Below are 18,894 nucleotides of genomic sequence, written 5' to 3'. Positions count from 1 at the left end.
CGCCCTTCCTGCCAAAATTGGCTTCTTCGCCCGATGAGGCGACTCTTCCGACTGCCCTTCTCGCCAAAATTGGCTCCTTCGCCCAATGTGGCGACTCTTCCGGCTTCAACATTGTCTTTGTCCCTTGCTCTAGGTTTCCCCTTCTACTTCTTGGGGTTAGAAATATTCTCACCAGAGCCAAGGCAGCATCGTCGCTAAGCGACAATCCCTCTTCATGGGTTAGACATATTCTCGCCGAAGCCAAGGCAACATCGCCGCTGAGCGGCGATCCCTCTGCAATTTTTGATGGCCAAGAACCGGGTTGTTAGCATTTTCATGAAAAGTGTTTCTCAACTTCTTTGAATTTTTCAGATTCAAGGTTCACGTTCGTTTAAATCCATCGCTTAGCTTGCGGTGGGGTGTTAAGGATATTTAGTAATAAATTATAGTTTACCATATATATTATATTTGATATTTTATTATAAGGCAAATATCTAATATTTGCCTTATTATCATAGGTATCATTTAGGTGTGGTGGATTAATCAAACATTCACATGTTGGAAAAATCTTTTGAACCAACCCAAATTTTTCGGGTGGGTCAGATTAGATTGTCGGGTTGTTTTTTTTTTTTTTTTTAATTATTTTTGTTAAAAAATTATCTATCTACCATACATATCACATTAATAACTAAAAATCAAATATTGATCGGTCCCAATGCAACAGTAACATCAGTTGCAAACGCTAAATATTCTTAATCTTCATAATAATTTTATTTTCAGGTTGGTCGGGTTGATCCGACTAAAAAATGTCGACCTGCACACCGACTCAAATTTTTTATTTTTTCAAAAACTTAATTCAACCGAATCAAATTGAGTTAAGTGGTCCAAATTAGTCAAGTTTTCGAGTCATATGAATATCCTGACTCGTGATAGGTACGTAAGAAAATAGTTGCTCGGAGTTTAAGAGGCAAAACAAAAGAATGGACAAAATATCCTCATAGAAATGAGTTGTCAAAAGTATTATTTAGTTTGATTTGGAAGGTTGTAATGAGGGCATAAAGGTCATTTTTTATTTTATTTTATTTTATTTATTTATTTATTTTTAAATCATAGAAATTTCAATTTTATTGAATTTTTGTGTTTTTTAACTCGTTTACGTGTATTTAGATAATGACACTCGAAAACGTTTTTATTTTACGTCATGCCCACATTTTTTCAAGTTTACGTGTGTTCGTGGATTGAGTTGAGTAAGAATGAGACATTTTTTAGACTCAACTTAATTGTTCGAGTTGTAATTTTTTCAACTCAAACCGCCCTAGTTAAATCATGAACCTAACCCGACCCAACTATAGTTTTTTTTTGTTAGGCTGAGGATATAAGGTGCCCTGTTTTTTCAGGTAAAAGAAGGGTAGACAAATACCTCGGGCCAATGTGCTAAACTACCGTGTATACACTCAAATTTGAAATATATAAAGAAATTACGAAAAAAAATAAAAATAAGTGTATGTATATATATATGTATGCATGCATGTATATGTATATGTATGTATATGTATGTATATATATGTATATGTATGTATGCATGTATATGTATGTAATTTCTCTATTTTTTCTACCTTCTTACTCTGAAAAAAATATATATACACATATATATGTATGTATGTATGTATATGGATGTATATATATATGTATGTATATATTAGCCCCAATAATAATAAAGGGTTTTAGAAATAATATTTTAAATATTTTTTAAAATAAATTGATTTAAAAAAAAGAGCCTAACTGTCAAAGAATAAGAATAGCGCGCGCTATATTTCTTTTTTTCTTTATTTATTTATTTTTTAATAATTAAAATTGTTGAGGAACACGAAGGGAATATTTATATTTCTAATTTTTTAAAAAAGAAAATGCAAAACGAAAGAAGTTAGTTAGAGAAGAGAGAAAGAAGAACAAAGCTGCCAATTCTCTCGGCATTCGATTCATTTTCGAGGCGGAAGCGGTTGCAGTTCCGGTGGTGCTGGCGGCGGCGACGGCGGTGCTGGCGGTGGGAGTCGTTTTGTGATTGTTCTGCAACTACGACGATCACAATTCGAAGACAAGAAGGAGAACAGCATCATCATCCACAATAGTTTCGATAATGGCGTATAGGAGGAGACAAGCAATCACGAGGGCTTCCACTTTCAAAGAAGAGATCCATCGTCCTGCCGACGATGTTGATCATAATTCCATCTCTTCTTCCTCTTCTTCCTCTTCTTCTCTTGCTGTTCAGGCGATCCGAGCTTCTGCTGCTCATCGAGATTCTTCGAATTCCTCTGCCTTTTCCGGTTCCTCCTCTGTTTTCTCCCCTGGCCATATGCGATCCAAGGTTCTCTCTCTCTCTCTCTAACCTCTACAATGTTGAATTGATCGCTTTGAGTGTTTGTTTGATTGACTTGGATAATGATAAGAAATAAGAAATTCAGCGAAATCTCAGATTTGATTGTGTCTATTGTTTTGTCTCCATCGTTGAATTTAGCTATTTCATATCAATACGATTTGTTTAGCATCGAATTCTTCCGAGGAAGTGATTCATCAATTGCCGTGACCTCCTCTGTTTTTGGCAAATGTTGCGATTTCTGACCTAATCGGAATTTTAGGACGGCCTTTTATTTTTTATTTGTTTAATTGCCTAACCTATCGGAAGAATGATGGCGTCTGTTGATGATTCATTGCCGTGTTCGAATTCTTCAGCAAGCACTATTGTTTTTGTTGGTCATTCAAATATGCCTTTATAGCGGCCATGTAATCTGTATCTGATGCTATGCCTCTATTTCCAGAGTTTTGCTGGCGAGAATTTGACATTCAAAAGTGAGTCGAAATCCGGGTTTTGGGGCGTACTTGCTCGGAAAGCTAAGGCAATTCTCGAAGAAGATGACATAGCCATAGAAGAGGAAACTAGTGGTTTCCAGCCCATTAATACCTCAACCCTTAGCCAGGTGAGTATCTCTTTGGGTGATTTAGCCATTATCGACAATGCCTTGTCCACTGAGCTATCTGGCGTCAATACATTACATAAATATTGACACAATTTGTTGTGATAATGATTTATCTTAGGTATATGCAATCTTTCTAATTTGAAACTCCCTTGTTTATGTATAAGTTATCAATGGGTAAGAAATTAGAGTAACTCCTGGAAATGTGATGTTGAATTTTCAACAACACAACAGCAAAATCTCATATCAGCACAGAGATTTTAACTCATATGCAATTCGTTTATCCCTACTGCTCTGTTTTCTGATTTTCATATGAAATGGTATCAGGAGGCATGTCAGTTTACTGATCACGACTCGAAGAAATCGGATAATCCAGCAAAACCGAAGGGTTTGGATGCAATCACAACTTCGCTTAATCAACTTGGGGACACAAATCAAAAGGCATCTAAGGTAAGAACAGAACTTGGTTTTATTGTATTTTCATATCTTGTTTTTTTCTTGTCTCCAAGTTAGCTTACTAATTAGCTGTCCATTTCTCAGATTAATCGACCTTTTTGTACTTGAAATATAGATTAATAGTATCTCTGCCTGATTTCAATTTGCAAGATGGTAAAATACATTGGAATATCTAGAGAACATCTCTCTCGATCATATATTTTCATGAAAATTATCACCTCACATTTCGGAATTTTAAAAATTCAAGGCCTCCTACTCTAATATACTATGATAAATAAATCTTACAAAATCCAAAGACTTGACAGCATAATCGAGTCTGATTTAAAAGAAGTTGGAAACTCTGTTGAGGATTATGAAAGGAGTAATCCCACGTTGGCTAATTAAAAGGAATGTCATATAAGTAAGGAATACTATCTTCATTGGTACGAGGCCTTTTGAGAAAACCAATAAAGCTTATCTCAAAGTGGACAATGTCATACCATTATGTAGGTTCGTGATTCCCAACAAACTTCATTCAAGAATATCTTCGGTATGGCTTCTTAGTGAACGGATATTCGAAATTAGATTTGGTCATACCATTTTCAACACCTCATCTTGGTTTGCAGGAAGGTCGCCCAATTGTGGAAGCTAAGACTACAGACATCATTCATGAAACTCGCAAACTGCAGATTAGGAGAAAGGGCAACAAATCTGAAGGATTATTTCCTACTGTGAATAATCCATGGCAGCAACCAAATCTTCTGTCTCCGGAACCACAGATGCAAGCACATCATGAAACTCAACTGAAGGCATCTCGAGACGTAAGGTGCCAACTTTGTAATTATGTATCGTAATGCAACTCATTGAATTTTTCTCTTTCTCAAATTAAAGTCAAAATGGTTGGAGTTGATTCATCGTCTTAGCTAAGTTTAATCTGACAAAGTAAGTTGAAACTGTTTCCTAAGCTTGAGATTTCCAATGTGAATGTCATCAATTGAATTTAGATGGTTAATTTTACTCGTACTTGCTCGAACTTCAGTAAAAAATACCTTTGGTGATGAGTGCATCAATGGCATAACAATGTCAAAATTACCTGTGGAATGTAGGTGGCGATGGCTACAGCTGCCAAAGCCAAACTATTACTCCGGGAGCTGAAAACCATTAAAGCAGAACTGGCTTTTGCTAAAGAAAGATGTGCACAATTAGAGGAAGAAAACAAAATTCTCAGGGAAAATCGAGAGAAGGGAGACAATCGTGCAGATGATGACTTGGTATGTATTCACTAGAACATCAATTCAAAAACACGGTTTGTATGTTCTAACGTTCATTTGGACCATGAAAAGATTTTTGAACTGTTTCTAAATCCAGATTCGGCTTCAACTTGAGACTCTTTTGGCTGAGAAGGCTCGTTTGGCGCATGAGAATTCGATATATGCACGCGAGAACCGATTCCTAAGGGAAATTGTGGAGTACCACCAACTGACAATGCAGGATGTGGTTTACCTAGACGAAGGAATGGAAGAAGTGACAGAATATTATCCAAGATCCACCTCTCCAGAGATCACCAGAATGCTTTTTAATTATGGTTCCCCACATTCCTCAACTTCTCCAACCTCACCTTCAGCAGCAGCCATGGAAGATCTTCCTGTTCCTCGTGTTCATCCAAAAGAAGAGAAGGATGATGATGACGACGACGATGATAAAGAAGACAGTGAGGGAGACCCATCTCCCACTACAGTTTCTGAGGAAGAAGAAGGTACAGAAAACTCCCCATTGCCTTCAAGTACTTCTTCCTAAGGAGTTTGCTTAACTGTTCTTTCAACTAATAATCTGTGAAAAGCAAAAAAAAGAAAAAAAAAAAAAAGGCAGGGTTTGATGTGGTTTGATTCTTGTTTTTTTTACATTTATTGACCATTTTTTTGCTACTGAAATTAACAAAAGTGAGAATTGTAGAGTATATGCCAAAGCCAGGTGATAAATGTTGCAAAATAATACACTATCAATTCATTCTTTTTTCTTGAGCATGGAATTACATGTTCATCAATATTTTGATCTGTTCTTATCATATCTTTTGTGGGTAATTGCATAATTGAGATTTCTATGGAGTATTTAACATATATATTTCAGAGCTATCGTCCCACTAAAAAAATATTCTTGTCATAGGGCCCGTTCCTGGTGAGACATAAATATAGTCAAATCACCTTTAACTAAGCACCTTTTCTATTCTTTTCTGGACCTATAACTAAGCGCACCTTTTCTATTATTTCTCGGACCCGTAACTAAGCGCACTTTTTCTATTCTTTCTTGGTTCTTGGACCCACAACTAAAAAAGATGTTCACTCCCCGTAACTAAGCGCACCTTTTCTTTCTATTCTTTCCAAAACTAAAAAAGATGTTCACTCCTTAAAATATACGGAAATAGGGGAAGGGGTAGATTTATCCAATAATAATGTTTATTATATATATAGATAATTAAGAGATATCTATATACTAAATTGTATTCTTCGTTCTAATGGAAATATAAATGTTATATAAATTAACATTGTAATTAACACATTTACTTATTTTTCAAATATGGATCGAATAAAATTAAGGGAAAAATCAATTTATACGTCTGGAAATTATTAAATCAATTAAAACAAATTATTACATAATTAAAGCTGAAAATTACTTGTATCTATTTGATTATTTTAGAGTTATAATTATGAAAGTTTTTAAGATTTTAGTGGAAACATTTATTAATTTGAGGTTTTAAATGATAAATTAATAAATTATAAAGAAATTGTATAATTGTACAAGTTTAATTAATTTAATTTAATTTAATTTAAAGACAAATCAATAATCAAACTGGGTATTATATGTAACAATTTCTCATTTTGGACTAATTTATAAATCAACACAACAACTGACTTTGGTACTACTAAATTTACACTCCAGACTCAGCAATTCATTAATTTTGCATGTGTGGTTAAACCCGTCCTCCGCAACACAAAAGGGACACTATTACGTATACAATCCGATACCGAATTCGGGTTTCCGAGCACATTCTTCTTGTGCGCGCAGTCTTTGCTACACAAAATGTACATCTAACTACACAGGCCATTAGTTAGATGTACATTTTGTGTAGGTAAATATGTGATGAACCACAAAGCCTCTGATGGGCTGCTGGAAGTAAATGGCTTAGAAAACCTGGAAAAATAGACTGGTTGATCCATCACCAAATGACCTGAGATCTGCAGGTTTAACCAAAGCCCTACACAATGGACATGTTCGTTCCCGCTCGAACCTGCGTGTAGCACCATCCAATCCAAAATTGGTATCGAAATGAACAATATATTAAGAACACTAAAGCAAGTTACACAACACATGCATGTACATATGCCCCCAACATTTCTCCTTTCTTCGGCCCCTTTTTGTTTCGACGTTCAGGTTAATAAAAGCGGGACAAGAAATGGGAGTTTCGATTGAGATCTCCTTAGGAACTAGATACCGAGACTCAAAAGTCGTAATGAAAGATAAAATATAAGAAATGTGATGTAATAGCCCAAGCCCAAACCCACCCCTAGCAGATATTGTTCTCCTTTTGACTTTCCCTTTTGGGCTTCCCCTCAAGGTTTAAAAACACGTCTGCTAGGGAGAGGTTTCCACACTCTTATAAAGAACGCTTCGTTCTCCTTTCCAACCAATGTGAGATGGGATCTCACATGTGAGTTTCATTTGAAATCTCCAGACCCAAAAATCAATGCAAGTTTCGTTTGGGATCTCCTTAGGAACTATCTCTATCCCATATTGCCTTTGTTATCAAGTCCTAACAAGATCCTCCATTATAAAGTCTCTCATCCACTACGTTATACTTCGATCTGACTATAACATGTGACTATTAAACACACAAACACTAATATTAAAACTATTCCAGCAAAGACTCAAGTATGCTTCAACCATAAATCGAAATCATATCCTCTCCGAAATGTTCAGTAGTTTAATATGATGTAGAACACAGATATGGGAGAATTTCATGCAATAAACTTACCACTCTGATACACAATCTTCACAAAATATGTGTTTACATCGGAGTAGGATAGGAGCATGCATCTTCTCTTGGCAAATAGCACACAAATCACCAGCTGCATTCACCTGCATTACCCAAATAACACTATTGCATTAAAACGTTTCAAATGGATCGCCAGCAAGCAGTAATTCCCTATAGGAGAAGTTTGAAGGAAGCCCTACAGATTACCGAGAGAAACGAGGCCAAAAACATTACAAATATAGCCCCCCAAATAGAAGAGATGATACCAACTTGAGTACAGTTCAATTGGGCGAGACACTAATTTCCGACAAGGCATTAAAATGAAACGTACATGGCATCCAACGGCAAGAAAGTTCGATTAATTGGAGAAAGGCATGGACAAATGAGATACAATTTACCTGCTCCGACGTTGCATATGCCCCATAATGCACCTCTTTACGTGACAGTGCTTTCAAAGCAGCAAAGAAGGATTGCACCTAAATTCGCATAGAAAAGAGAGATAAGACAGGGAAGGGAGATAACAAATAAGAGAGACCATCAATAGTGAAGAAAAATGAGTAAAAAAAAGGAAGAAACAATAGAAAACATACCTTTTCAACAACAGATGTGAGTTTGAAAGTTAAGTACAGTCCCGTCAATAGCGAAGAAAATAGACTCCCGTACTCTTTGTTCAAAAAGAAGCGATACCAGACAGGAGTGGGCAATAAGGCACGGTACAGTAGTAGTAAATATTCGACTAAAGTTAGCATTTGACCCTGGAGATAGTGTGAATGTTAATAGTGCGTTCTCACAGACCGACAAACTAAAGTTACCACTTCATTCACTTTCTACATGAATATTTGTTATTGATTCAAAAAGAAGCTTTATGAATAAACAAGAGTCAACTTCTATATTACCTCACCTGTTTACGATAATTGCGGCCTCTGCTGTTCTTGTAATACATCAATAGAATGCACTTCACCACCATCACTGCTTGGCGGACCAAAGTGTCTGAGAAACCAACACAAAAGCATACAATTCACCAAACCAGCGACAACATTTACCATTTCCTTTTGTAAATTGTAAGGAATAATTGCAGAAAAAAGCCCTGCTCAACATATAAATCAGTTTTTAATTCAATGAACATATACTCATTACTTTACCTTTCAAAAGCCAACCATTAAGAGCTTCTAACAACCATCATCAACATACCGAGGGAAACACATGTTAATCCTATAAACATTGAAGATTATTTCCTTTATCTTTCAAAAGCCAACCCTTAAGAACCCTGAACTCCAAATCCTACGGGTATATTAACGTCAGTTAAGAATTTAATGATCACTCTAAACTTTCTATGGAAGGAAGCAGATGCAATAAAAGGCAGTCATTTAGTTAGGTGGGGGCAAAGTTAAGGTTCCTCGTTCTTTTGGGAGGCATGGGAGTGGAAGAAAAAGATACGCTTTGGAGGATGGTCATGAAAAGAAAATTTGGAGGATCTTTATCTCATCTACTCCTCATTGTAGTTCCAGAAGTAAAGTTCGGGATTTATTTGGAAATCAGTTTGGTATTCGATGGTGCACGCCTAAGCTTATTGAAGATTGGTTCTTGGGATCTCTAAATAGCTGGTGTTTAATTGGCAAGAGGTGCTGTGGTTCAACGTGGCAAAGGCTATATCTTGTGGTCGTTTTGGAAGGAAAGGAACAATAAAATTTTAAGGATAAGTTCAATTCTTTTGGTTACTTTTGTGATCTCACAGTATATGGCTTTCAATTGGTGTAGCCAACACAAGTCTTTTTGTAATTATTCCACTTTGATCATCCACTTAGGGAGGAGACGCCTTTTGTTCTTTGTTTCTCGAATGAAGTGGTTTAATCTTATAAAAACTTTTAAAAAATGAAGCAAAATGAAGAACTAAATGATCACTCAGCGGAAATTTAAGAAAATAAATGAATTGCAGAAAATTATGTGACTAGCAGCCTAGCATAGTAAACAACTTCTTTGCTACGGTAACGCTTATAGATCATGATCAGCGAACATACAGTAACAATCAGTAATAACTTCAACAGAAGGTTACCATTCACCATGATGATGAAAATAGCATGCCAAAAAGGAGGTATTGCTCTAGGAGGAAGCATGATCAACGGATATAAAAGGCCATCATTTTGATACCACCAGTACACACCAATAACATGAATGGTGAATGCAAGAGAAATGCCAACCAAAACAGAGATTTTTCTCTCCCCCTGCACGAACCAATTAATTAAGTTTACGATTAGAAAACTGTAATAAACAAAAAAGAAAACATCTAACCAAGTTTGATCACTGTCATATATAAAGTGATTAGGTTTTAGCCAAAAGAATAGGGAGCGTGATTCAGGACGCAATTTCTGATAACCAGACGGAATGTATTTCAGGAGGCAAAATTTACGCCCGACCCTAACTGGAAGCATTGAACGACTAACTATAAGAGAGCCCGCTCAGTGAACTGGCCGGCCTGGTCTCTATCAATCTTAAGAAGGCAAATGAGTGTGACGACCGGGAATTTCTGGGTGCAGAACTAGTGAGAAACTGGCCAAATAGCTTTAGATAGAGGAAAAAGAAATTCAACCATCATGTAAATATGTAATGTCGACTGTTCTATTGTTCTTAATGGCCAAAAAGGGAAGATTTTGAATCTCACCATTTCAATATTGACAAGGCAACAGATATCACATCAAAAGTAAAATACTTTTGTAGCTCTAGATGCCCACATTTCTCGAATATAAAAGACAGCTCAAGATGCATGTTCAATCATTTGATATAAAGGGAAGATCAGGTTCATTAAAGTTCTTCTGTTTAAGGTAGCTGAAGTGGGAAGGGGGTGAGATTTGAGGATGTCTTGGGCTTTGACTCTCGTGACTCTTCACGATGTCTAATAGTAAAGGTTAACTTATCATCGACGTGTGGACAAGCAACAATTGCGGTGTGCTCTTGAAGTAGGCCTATATATTCCCTATAGGTGACTTAATCAACTAGCAGACCTTCTTGTAATCTCCTAACATCAACTATTCTCATAGAACAACCACCTAACTCTATCACGTTTGGTTGTCAAGTCACTCAAACTATATGGATCTCAATCGTTAAAATATACCATAACACACCTTTAACGCTGTTTGTTTTCGCAAAATATCGTTCGACTTGTACATGAAAGCAGCAATCCATATTGTCACAAAGAAGCCTGTAAGTAAGTTTAAGATGCAAATATCAACACCAGAAGGAGAAAGATTGCAGAGAAATATACATGGAAACATGTGATATTAAAACAATGAGAGCCTTCTTAAATACCTTGCAAATGCTGTCGAATGAAGACCACCAGTAGAAGAAAACTAAATGGGAGAATCTGCTCAATCCCCCGAGCAGCCTGTTGAATATCATACCTTTGATAAGAAGAATCCCTGCTATTTCCCCCAGCTGCCTCCGAGGCATCCCCATCAGCGCCTGCATTTATCGATTGAGGAATGCCCTCTCGAGCACTGCGTTCAGTAGCAGAATCTCCCTGGCTAAGCTCCGATGCCAAGGTCACAGATTGCGAAGACGCTGCATTCTGACCACTGAATTCCCTCGCTTGCCCAACTACTAGTCCAGCACCATCTCTCCCATGTTCTGGTTCCCCAGCCCCAATTATCCTAATCGAAACCTCTCCATCATTACTGGCACTTGAAGATTCGTCAATCTGGCTGCGAAGATGGCCTCGAAAAGCCGAAGGCAGTCGTGCACTTATCAATGCCTCAGGTTCTTGATGACTTGGGCGGCCACGAAGAAGACCCGAATACTCTAATAGAGCAGAAAGTGGAGCCTGAATAATATTCGAGGCAGCTAACAATCCAAACCTTCTTGAACTACCACTGGTAGAAGCAGCTCTATGAGAGTCGGGGTCGATACTAGACCCTTCCATTCGGGTGAATGGCCTAACCCTAATCGCCATAACATTCAAGACAATCAAAACAACAACAACAGACGAAAATTTCGACCATGATATAAAGAAGGAACACAAATTTCCGCGTAAAGAAGCAAGTTAAAGATCAAGAAGTTCAAAGCTACAAGAAATGATCAATAAAAACAAGAAAACGAGCTTAACTACCTTCTCCGCAAACGAGACTCCGTGGAGAACCTCAGATGAAGAAAAATCACGACATGGCAAGAACCCAGATAAGAAAATCCAATCTACAGTAGTTCTAGCTACAACAAGAACACAAAATCAAGAGTGAATCAGAAATCGAGCAAGTGGGGCGCGATCATCGGATTAAAAGGTCAAAGAAACCAGCCGATCACGAAAAGAGGACTTGATTGAAGAGGTTTGATGGGGTTTCGACGGCGATAATGATATAGAAAAATGGGGGAAATTTGAGCCCTATGAATGAAGCTCTCGAGCGATTGAGGACAAGAGAGCGAACCAGAGAAAAAGGGGAAAAAGAAAAGGTATAGAAGGAAGATCAGCTCTCTCCAAGATCAATATCTGATCGCAATTTCAGAGAGAGCTTCAATTTATTACCTTTGTTTCAATCTATTCGTTTGAATACAACCTAGAAAATCCAAAACAATGGGAATTTTTCTTTAATTTTGTTATTACCTAAACGGATTTTGTTTATGATATCAGAGTCAGACATCGATCCAGTGGTGTGTTAGCAATGACGCTAAATCATTAGTGATTAGTGTAATTTACTCCCATTACACTAAATCATGCTATTTTTACTTAATAATTTACAATGGGCCTTATATTCACAAGCCCATTTATCTGTTCATGAACTTTAATTGGGCCCATTTGAGTTTGGGTCTTATCTGAACTGCCAATTTAAGTGGGCTGAAATTTTAGCCCATTAAAGTTAGTAATGGGCCGAGATGGTCCACTAACCCACTTTTCATTTGACGTGGACATACAAGGGTGAGAAAATCGATGTGGGTTTCTTTTATTTTATACTGTTATTTACTTTAAATAACCGTATAAAAACCAAACTATATATATATATATATATATATATATATATATATATATATATATATATATTATTTAAGAAAATAAATAATTTAATTTAGATAGACTAAGCTAAGTAAATAATGTAATATTTAATAACGTGACAATACTTTCTAATCAGTTAAGTTATGCTCAAGTTTAGAACACGATTCAAATGATTAAGTTACCATTAACAACCTATTTTGAGCGTTTTAAGATGAACTAAAAATCCTTTATATTTACCGTAACACGACAACGTGAGAACACATATCTAAACTTCTCAAGTGCTTAAACAATTTGTAACCCGAACATATCCTAAGAACGTGGGAAGTGGTTTGAGAAAAAAAAATCAATAAATTCAACGAACAGATAATTTTTCACCATAATTCAACTTTTAGCAGTAATTTTTGTTATATTTACACTTGTATATTCAACTAATTCGATTATCACCATTAGAGTATTAACTCATCGAACGTGGAATCAACCTAAACTAAACGACAAAAGATTATCACCATTAGAGTATTAACTCATCGAACATGAAATCATTCCAAACAAAACGACACAAAAAAGTGAATTTGATTATCCCCACTGGAGTACTAAATTTATCGAACGTGGAATCAACCCGAACCAAACGACGCCAAAAAGTGAATTCGATTATCACTAGTGAAGTATTAAACTCATCGAACGTGGAATCAACCCGAACCAAGCCGACACAAAAAAAAAAGTGAGAGTCGGAGGGCCGGGGGGCCCGACAAGTGTCAGCATTTGAAGGAGAAATGAGGGAAATAAAAAGCAGGAAAAAGTTGAATATATAGTTGGAAGTTTGTGATGATTTGAGCATTTTGGGAACAAAACGACGGCGGTGTGTCACGGGACTGCGCTTTCACATGTCCGAACCCAAACCCAACCCAATTGCCAAATCCCACACTCCCTTTGGTCGGCCCCAAATCACCCAATCATTTCCCAATCGTAAGCACGTTGGTTTGGCTCGGTTCTAGCTAACTCGAAAATTTATTATAACCGTCTAATAATCATTCGTTGACTAGATGTACCGTCACGTAACCTTTTGTATTTCATGAAATTTGATTGAACGAAACTACTTAAATTGAGTCGATTTCGTCAGTTTTTTTTTTTCTTACTAACAGGACACTTTAACCCTTAACCTCGAGATTTTACCCTTCATTTATTTAAATCAAATTCATAACATGTTGCCCTCCATATCCTCGAGCACGAGCCAAGCTTCATTTCACCTAAACACCGCTCAAATCTTTGTGAATTTTCGATTGCATCAACGTGTTGCCTTCCATAACCTCGTTATATTAACCGTTAACTCTATTCAGATAGAACATAAAAAAAGGTTTAGGTGGTGAAATAATTACGTTTTTACCCTTGTTATTTTTTTTTAAGGAAGGCTCGTTCAGAAGGGTATTTTCGAACTAGCTCTTGATTTCACTGATTACAAATGTAAAAGTTTAAGGAAAAAACTTAGCTCTTACTGATTTTGTTTAAACCCTAATTTTTTAATCCCGGACCATTTCTAAAATGACAAATTTTAAATATTAAGTGGCTTTTAATTTACGTTTTTACCCTTGCTTTTTATTATTTATAAAGAATACTTGTTTAGAAAGGTATATTCCGGCCGACATCAAGTGGGTTATAATTTACATTTTTACCCTTACTTTTTATGAGAGTTCGAGAAGTATATTCGGGCTGGTTCTTAATTTTTAAACAATAAGTGGATTATAATTTACGTTTTTACCCTTGTTTTATACCATTTCTAAGGAAGACTCGTTTTCAGAGATATATTCGGGCTAGCTCTTAATTTCGCTGATTACAAATGAAAAAGTTAAAGGAAACAAACTATCCATTTTGTTTAAACCCTAATTTTTGAATCTCGAACAATTTCTAAAATGAAAAATCTTGGATTATAATTTACGTTTTTATCCTTTCTTTTCATTTTTTTTTTAAGGAAGACTCGTTTAGAAAGGTATATTCGGACTAGCTATTAATTTCGCTAATTACGAATGAAAAAGCATAAGGAAACAAGCTTAGCTCTTACTGAATTTGTTTAAACCCTAATTCTTGAATCTCGAACCATTTCTAAAATGACAAATCTTAAACATAAGGGGATTGTAATTTACATTTTTACCCTTCCTTTTTCATTTTTTTAAAGGAAGGCTCGTTCAGAAACGTTTACTCGGACTAGCTCTTAATTTTGCTAATTACAAATGAAAAAGTATAAGGAAACAAACTTAATTCTTACCGAGTTTGTTTAAACCCTAATTCTTGAATCTCGAACCATTTCTAAAATGACAAATCTTAAACATTAAGTAGATGGTAAATTACGTATTTACCCTTACTTTTTCATTTTTTTTTTAAAGGAAGGCTCGTTCAGAAACGTTTACTCGGACTAGCTCTTAATTTTGCTAATTGTTTAAACCCTAATTCTTGAATCTCGAACAAATGAAAAATCTCGATTTATTTCAAATTTAGACCAATTTTAATATTTTAATTAATAATTATATAATCATAATTACTTGACCAATAATTATTAAAAAAAAAATCTAATTATTTTCTCTCTCTTAATCATGGTTTTGCGTGCTAACCACCAACTTCAATTTTCACGCACATTATAATATTAGCTTTCTCAAACACATTGATTTTATGACCAAACCATAAAATCAACCACTCATTAGGGGCAAAATGGTCATTCCATTTGCCCCCCCTACCTTCCATAATTTCTCCTATTTATATCATTTTTTTAATTCAGAATATCTTTTAATACGTATTATTTCTTCTTCCAAACATTTTTTTTTAAAAAATAATGTATTATTTCTGGTGTAGTCTGTCAGTATCAATAATAATAATAATAATAATAATAATTCATAATTATTATTGTGAATGAAACTATTTTTTTTATTAAATTATAAATTTTTGGTATAGTAAATGAAAGATAATAAACTAATTTAGTATTTAATTTTAAATTTTTAAAAATTAAATTACTAACCGTTCATTTACAAATATATATATATATTAAAGTTTTAAAAATTAAATTATTAACGGTTGATTTACAAATATATATATATTAAATTTTTAAAAATTAAATTATTAACTGTTCGTACCAATAAATAAATAAATAAATAAAATAGAGTTCTCGTTCATTTACTATAATTGAATCGTGTATAAAATAGAGTTCTTGTTCAAATTGAACTTCAATGTTTAATTTCTCCGAAAGTATTTGTAGTTTGCTTGGTACTTATTCATCATTTAGCATTACTAACGTGACACCAGTCATCACGTCTAAAATCATATTTACGACATACCCGTCTGTCCTAGTATTGGGTAGGAGTGCGACAGTTACTTCTTTTCCTTAAACCACAACTAGAGACGATGGCATCGAAGTTGATTCCATAACCTTAGCTTTGTGAGCATTTTTGCATGTTTAACACGATAATGACGGAGAGAACGATTATATAATTTGAATATATATATTTATTTATTATTTTTTAAATGAAAGGCACCAACATTAAAATATTAAAAAAATCCATGTAATCTCTAATTATAACATGGGATCCATGAACCAATAATAATGAAATAATTAGGAAAAAAATTATTTAAAAAAGGGGAAATGTATAAAATGCAAATATATAATACTTCTTTTTTTTTAAAAAAAAAAGAAATAAAAAGATAATAGAGTAATAATAGGTTTGAAGAAATGGTTTGACCGCGTAGCGCCACGTGGCAGATGCAGCCAGTNTCGAAAGCGACGTTTTTTTTTTTTTTTTTTTTTTTTTTTTTTTTTTTTTTTTTTTTTGTGGACTTTTTACCTTCTTCGCCGGTTGGTTTCATAATGCGATACCGAAATCGAAGCTAAAAAGGAAAAATCTGTAGCCGTTCCCTAAAATATTTCTTCGATTTTCAGTTCTTCAGCCCACCATTTTCTGCTCCCTAACTCACCCGAGTCCTTCAATCCCAGTTCATAAATCATTCAATTTGTTCATCTCTTTCTGTTTTTTTCGCCAATTTCTTTGTGGATTTGTTGTTTCGAGCTCTTCTTTCACCTCCATTTCACGTTTTAACGCCGCCATTGTTGCCGTTTTTCATCTCTTCTTCTAATTTCTGTGTTCCCTTTTGATTATTTGCTCTGTTTTTGTTGGAACTTGGAGGAGTGGGAGAAGGAATTTCGTTGTTCTTTTGGGTTTTTTTTTTTTTTTTTTTTCCTCTTGAAATCTGTTTGTTTAGTTTCTCTTTTGGATTTTGTGTTCAATTTTTGAGAGATGAATCTGTATGTCTCTTAATCGGTTGTTGTTTGATTCTTTTGATGCTCTGATCGATTCCCCAACTCGTTCGCTTGATTTTGGGTTTTTTTGGGCGATTTTGATTGTTGGGTATCGAGATTTGGTTGGGAAATGCGGGATGTTCTTTGATTGAGTTTCTCCATTGCCGTTATGTGCGGCGTGGTTCATGCGGCGCGTTTGATTTGAAGTTGTGAATCATGATTTTCCTCAAGATTCTAGGGTTTATGCTCTCGTTTGCGGCTGATTTCTACTGCGATTTTCAAGTATTTGTATGGTGATATGGGTTCTTTGCTCATCTAAGCTCTGCAAGTATCTCACATTATCGCCATTGGAGCTAATTTAAGCAGGTACTTGCTCGTTCAATAAAATTCGCGTCAGATTTAGAATCCGCCATCGTTGTTGAAGAATCTGATTTCTCTGTTTCTGTGAGATTCCATTGATTATTCCAAGCTTTTTTGTTCAACGATTCCGAAAGGGAAAAAAGTAATATCTGGAAAAGAATAAGGATCTTGCAACGGTTCAAATTTGTATCCCTTCCTTCATTCAAAGCTGCTTTTGATTTATTGCCCATTTGAAGATCTTTATAGCGTATCCGTTATCACTTTGTGGTAATTTTAACTCTCATTTGAGTATTGTTCTGTTCTCTGGTTGAGCTGAAATCTACGTGCATTGCTGTGAATTGTGAGATTTCAAAGCATCCATGGGGCTTCCTAGAAGTCTCGTGATGCTGATTGTTCAAATGTGGTTCTTGTTTTTGGCTGATCTGGTTATGGTTCGATCAACCGATACTCGTTCATCGGCGCGTTCTTTGGATCTTCTTCTCCAGGAATATGCTTATAAGGCATTGGTTAACCCGAAAACTGGTATTCCTTACGATGCAGCCGCTCCCTCGAACTTGACTGGGATTAGCATTAGAGCTATGAGGCTGAGGAGTGGTAGTTTTCGACGGTATGGTGTTGTTTCATTCGCGGAGTTCGATATCCCGACTGGTGTTATCGTGCAGCCATATGTTGAGAGGCTTGTTTTGGTGTATCAGAACTTGGGGAACTGGTCTGAGGAGTATTATGCATTGCCTGGTTATACCTTTTTAGCACCAATGTTGGGTCTTCTTGCTTACAATGCCTCCAATCTCTCGGCTACTAATCTTCCCGAACTCAAAATGAGAGCTTCCGGTGACCCGATACATGTCAAGTTCGACAATGTCAAGTCCCTCCCGGATGGCGCCGTTGCAAAGTGTGTTTGGTTTAATCTTCAGGGAATAGCCAATTTCAGCAGTGTGGAGTCTGGTAACACATGTTCAACAATCGAACACGGGCATTTCTCTATCGTCGTTGAATCCATTGCTCCTTCTCCTTCACCAGTCTCCCAGTCGCCCCCGGGGGCTGTGATCCCAAATGCACCTCCACCTTCAAGCAAGAAAAACACCACCAGAGTGTGGATCATTGTAGGATCTGTGGTGGGTGGAGTGTTGCTGTTGGTGTTGCTATCACTCCTCATTTGTTGGGTTCATAAGTTAAAGCAAAGAAACAAAATGGAACAGATGGAGAGGGCAGCAGAATTGGGAGAACCTCTACAAATGGCAATGGTGGGCAACACAAAAGCACCCACTGCGTCCGTGACACGAACGCAGCCAACTCTTGAGACAGAATACGTCCCTTGAGCTCCTCCATCGACCGATCACTCGTCACGGTACCAAGATATTCATCCTCTCTAGTTCCTTTACTGATCTTCTCTGGTTTTGATGGTATTCTTGTGAGTAGTAGAAGTTTTAATGATGATTTTTGTGTAAATGCCGTTTATTTCTGATACCTGTATGATGAATGATTCATTGTTTCGCACAAAAAGTGTTACTGAGAACTGATTCTTCTTCATCTTCTCCTTCTTGTTCTTCTTGTTCTTCTTGTTCTTATGTATCTGCTGAATTTGGTTTTATGCAATTTCGAAGGTAATAAAGAGAGATTCTTAATGAAATGTTTTGTTCTGAGTTCTTTTTCTTTTTCCTGTTTGTGATGTTAAGATTTCGTCGGTGGCTTGCTTGTGTGTTTGACTAAATAAACAATTTTTTTGTTCTCTTCTGCTTATATATTTTAATATTAAATGTTTCGATTTGGAATATAGTCAATCTCGTTATTACGGTTAATATTATACGTCTCCAAGTCTCCAAGTTGTTAAGAGGAAGGTCGATCTAAGACTACCACGATGATGGTTTGA

At 35.9% G+C, this 18,894-nt stretch overlaps 3 protein-coding genes across 3 annotated transcripts; 2 read left to right on the top strand and 1 right to left on the bottom strand.

Moving 5' to 3' along the window:
* The first annotated feature begins 1,902 nt into the window (after positions 1 to 1,902).
* Positions 1,903 to 5,250, top strand: LOC111478244. The gene is made up of 6 exons (XM_023122418.1): positions 1,903 to 2,344; positions 2,796 to 2,954; positions 3,279 to 3,401; positions 4,013 to 4,207; positions 4,493 to 4,657; positions 4,755 to 5,250. The coding sequence occupies exons 1-6, from the start codon at positions 2,117 to 2,119 to the stop codon at positions 5,181 to 5,183; spliced, it is 1,299 nt and encodes a 432-aa protein (XP_022978186.1). The 5' UTR covers positions 1,903 to 2,116; the 3' UTR covers positions 5,184 to 5,250.
* Positions 5,251 to 6,225: 975 nt separating this feature from the next.
* On the bottom strand, positions 6,226 to 11,946 carry LOC111478227 (E3 ubiquitin-protein ligase RNFT1-like). The gene is made up of 9 exons (XM_023122395.1): positions 11,516 to 11,946; positions 10,720 to 11,348; positions 10,536 to 10,612; positions 9,470 to 9,638; positions 8,318 to 8,406; positions 8,007 to 8,171; positions 7,815 to 7,892; positions 7,417 to 7,520; positions 6,226 to 6,672 (listed from the first exon to the last, which is right to left on the bottom strand). Exons 2-9 carry the CDS (start codon positions 11,327 to 11,329, stop codon positions 6,567 to 6,569), a joined length of 1,398 nt encoding a protein of 465 aa, XP_022978163.1. The 5' UTR covers positions 11,330 to 11,348; positions 11,516 to 11,946; the 3' UTR covers positions 6,226 to 6,566.
* Positions 11,947 to 16,240: 4,294 nt separating this feature from the next.
* LOC111478277 lies at positions 16,241 to 18,654 on the top strand. Its single transcript, XM_023122463.1, has one exon. It carries the CDS (start codon positions 17,384 to 17,386, stop codon positions 18,341 to 18,343), a length of 960 nt encoding a protein of 319 aa, XP_022978231.1. The 5' UTR covers positions 16,241 to 17,383; the 3' UTR covers positions 18,344 to 18,654.
* The last annotated feature ends 240 nt before the right edge of the window (positions 18,655 to 18,894 follow it).

The sequence above is a fragment of the Cucurbita maxima genome, unplaced genomic scaffold (genome assembly GCF_002738345.1).
Source record: "Cucurbita maxima cultivar Rimu unplaced genomic scaffold, Cmax_1.0 Cma_Scf00004, whole genome shotgun sequence".
Taxonomy (NCBI): Eukaryota; Viridiplantae; Streptophyta; class Magnoliopsida; order Cucurbitales; family Cucurbitaceae; genus Cucurbita; species Cucurbita maxima.
Note: the sequence above shows the minus strand (reverse complement) of the source record. Positions and strands in the feature narration are given on the sequence as shown.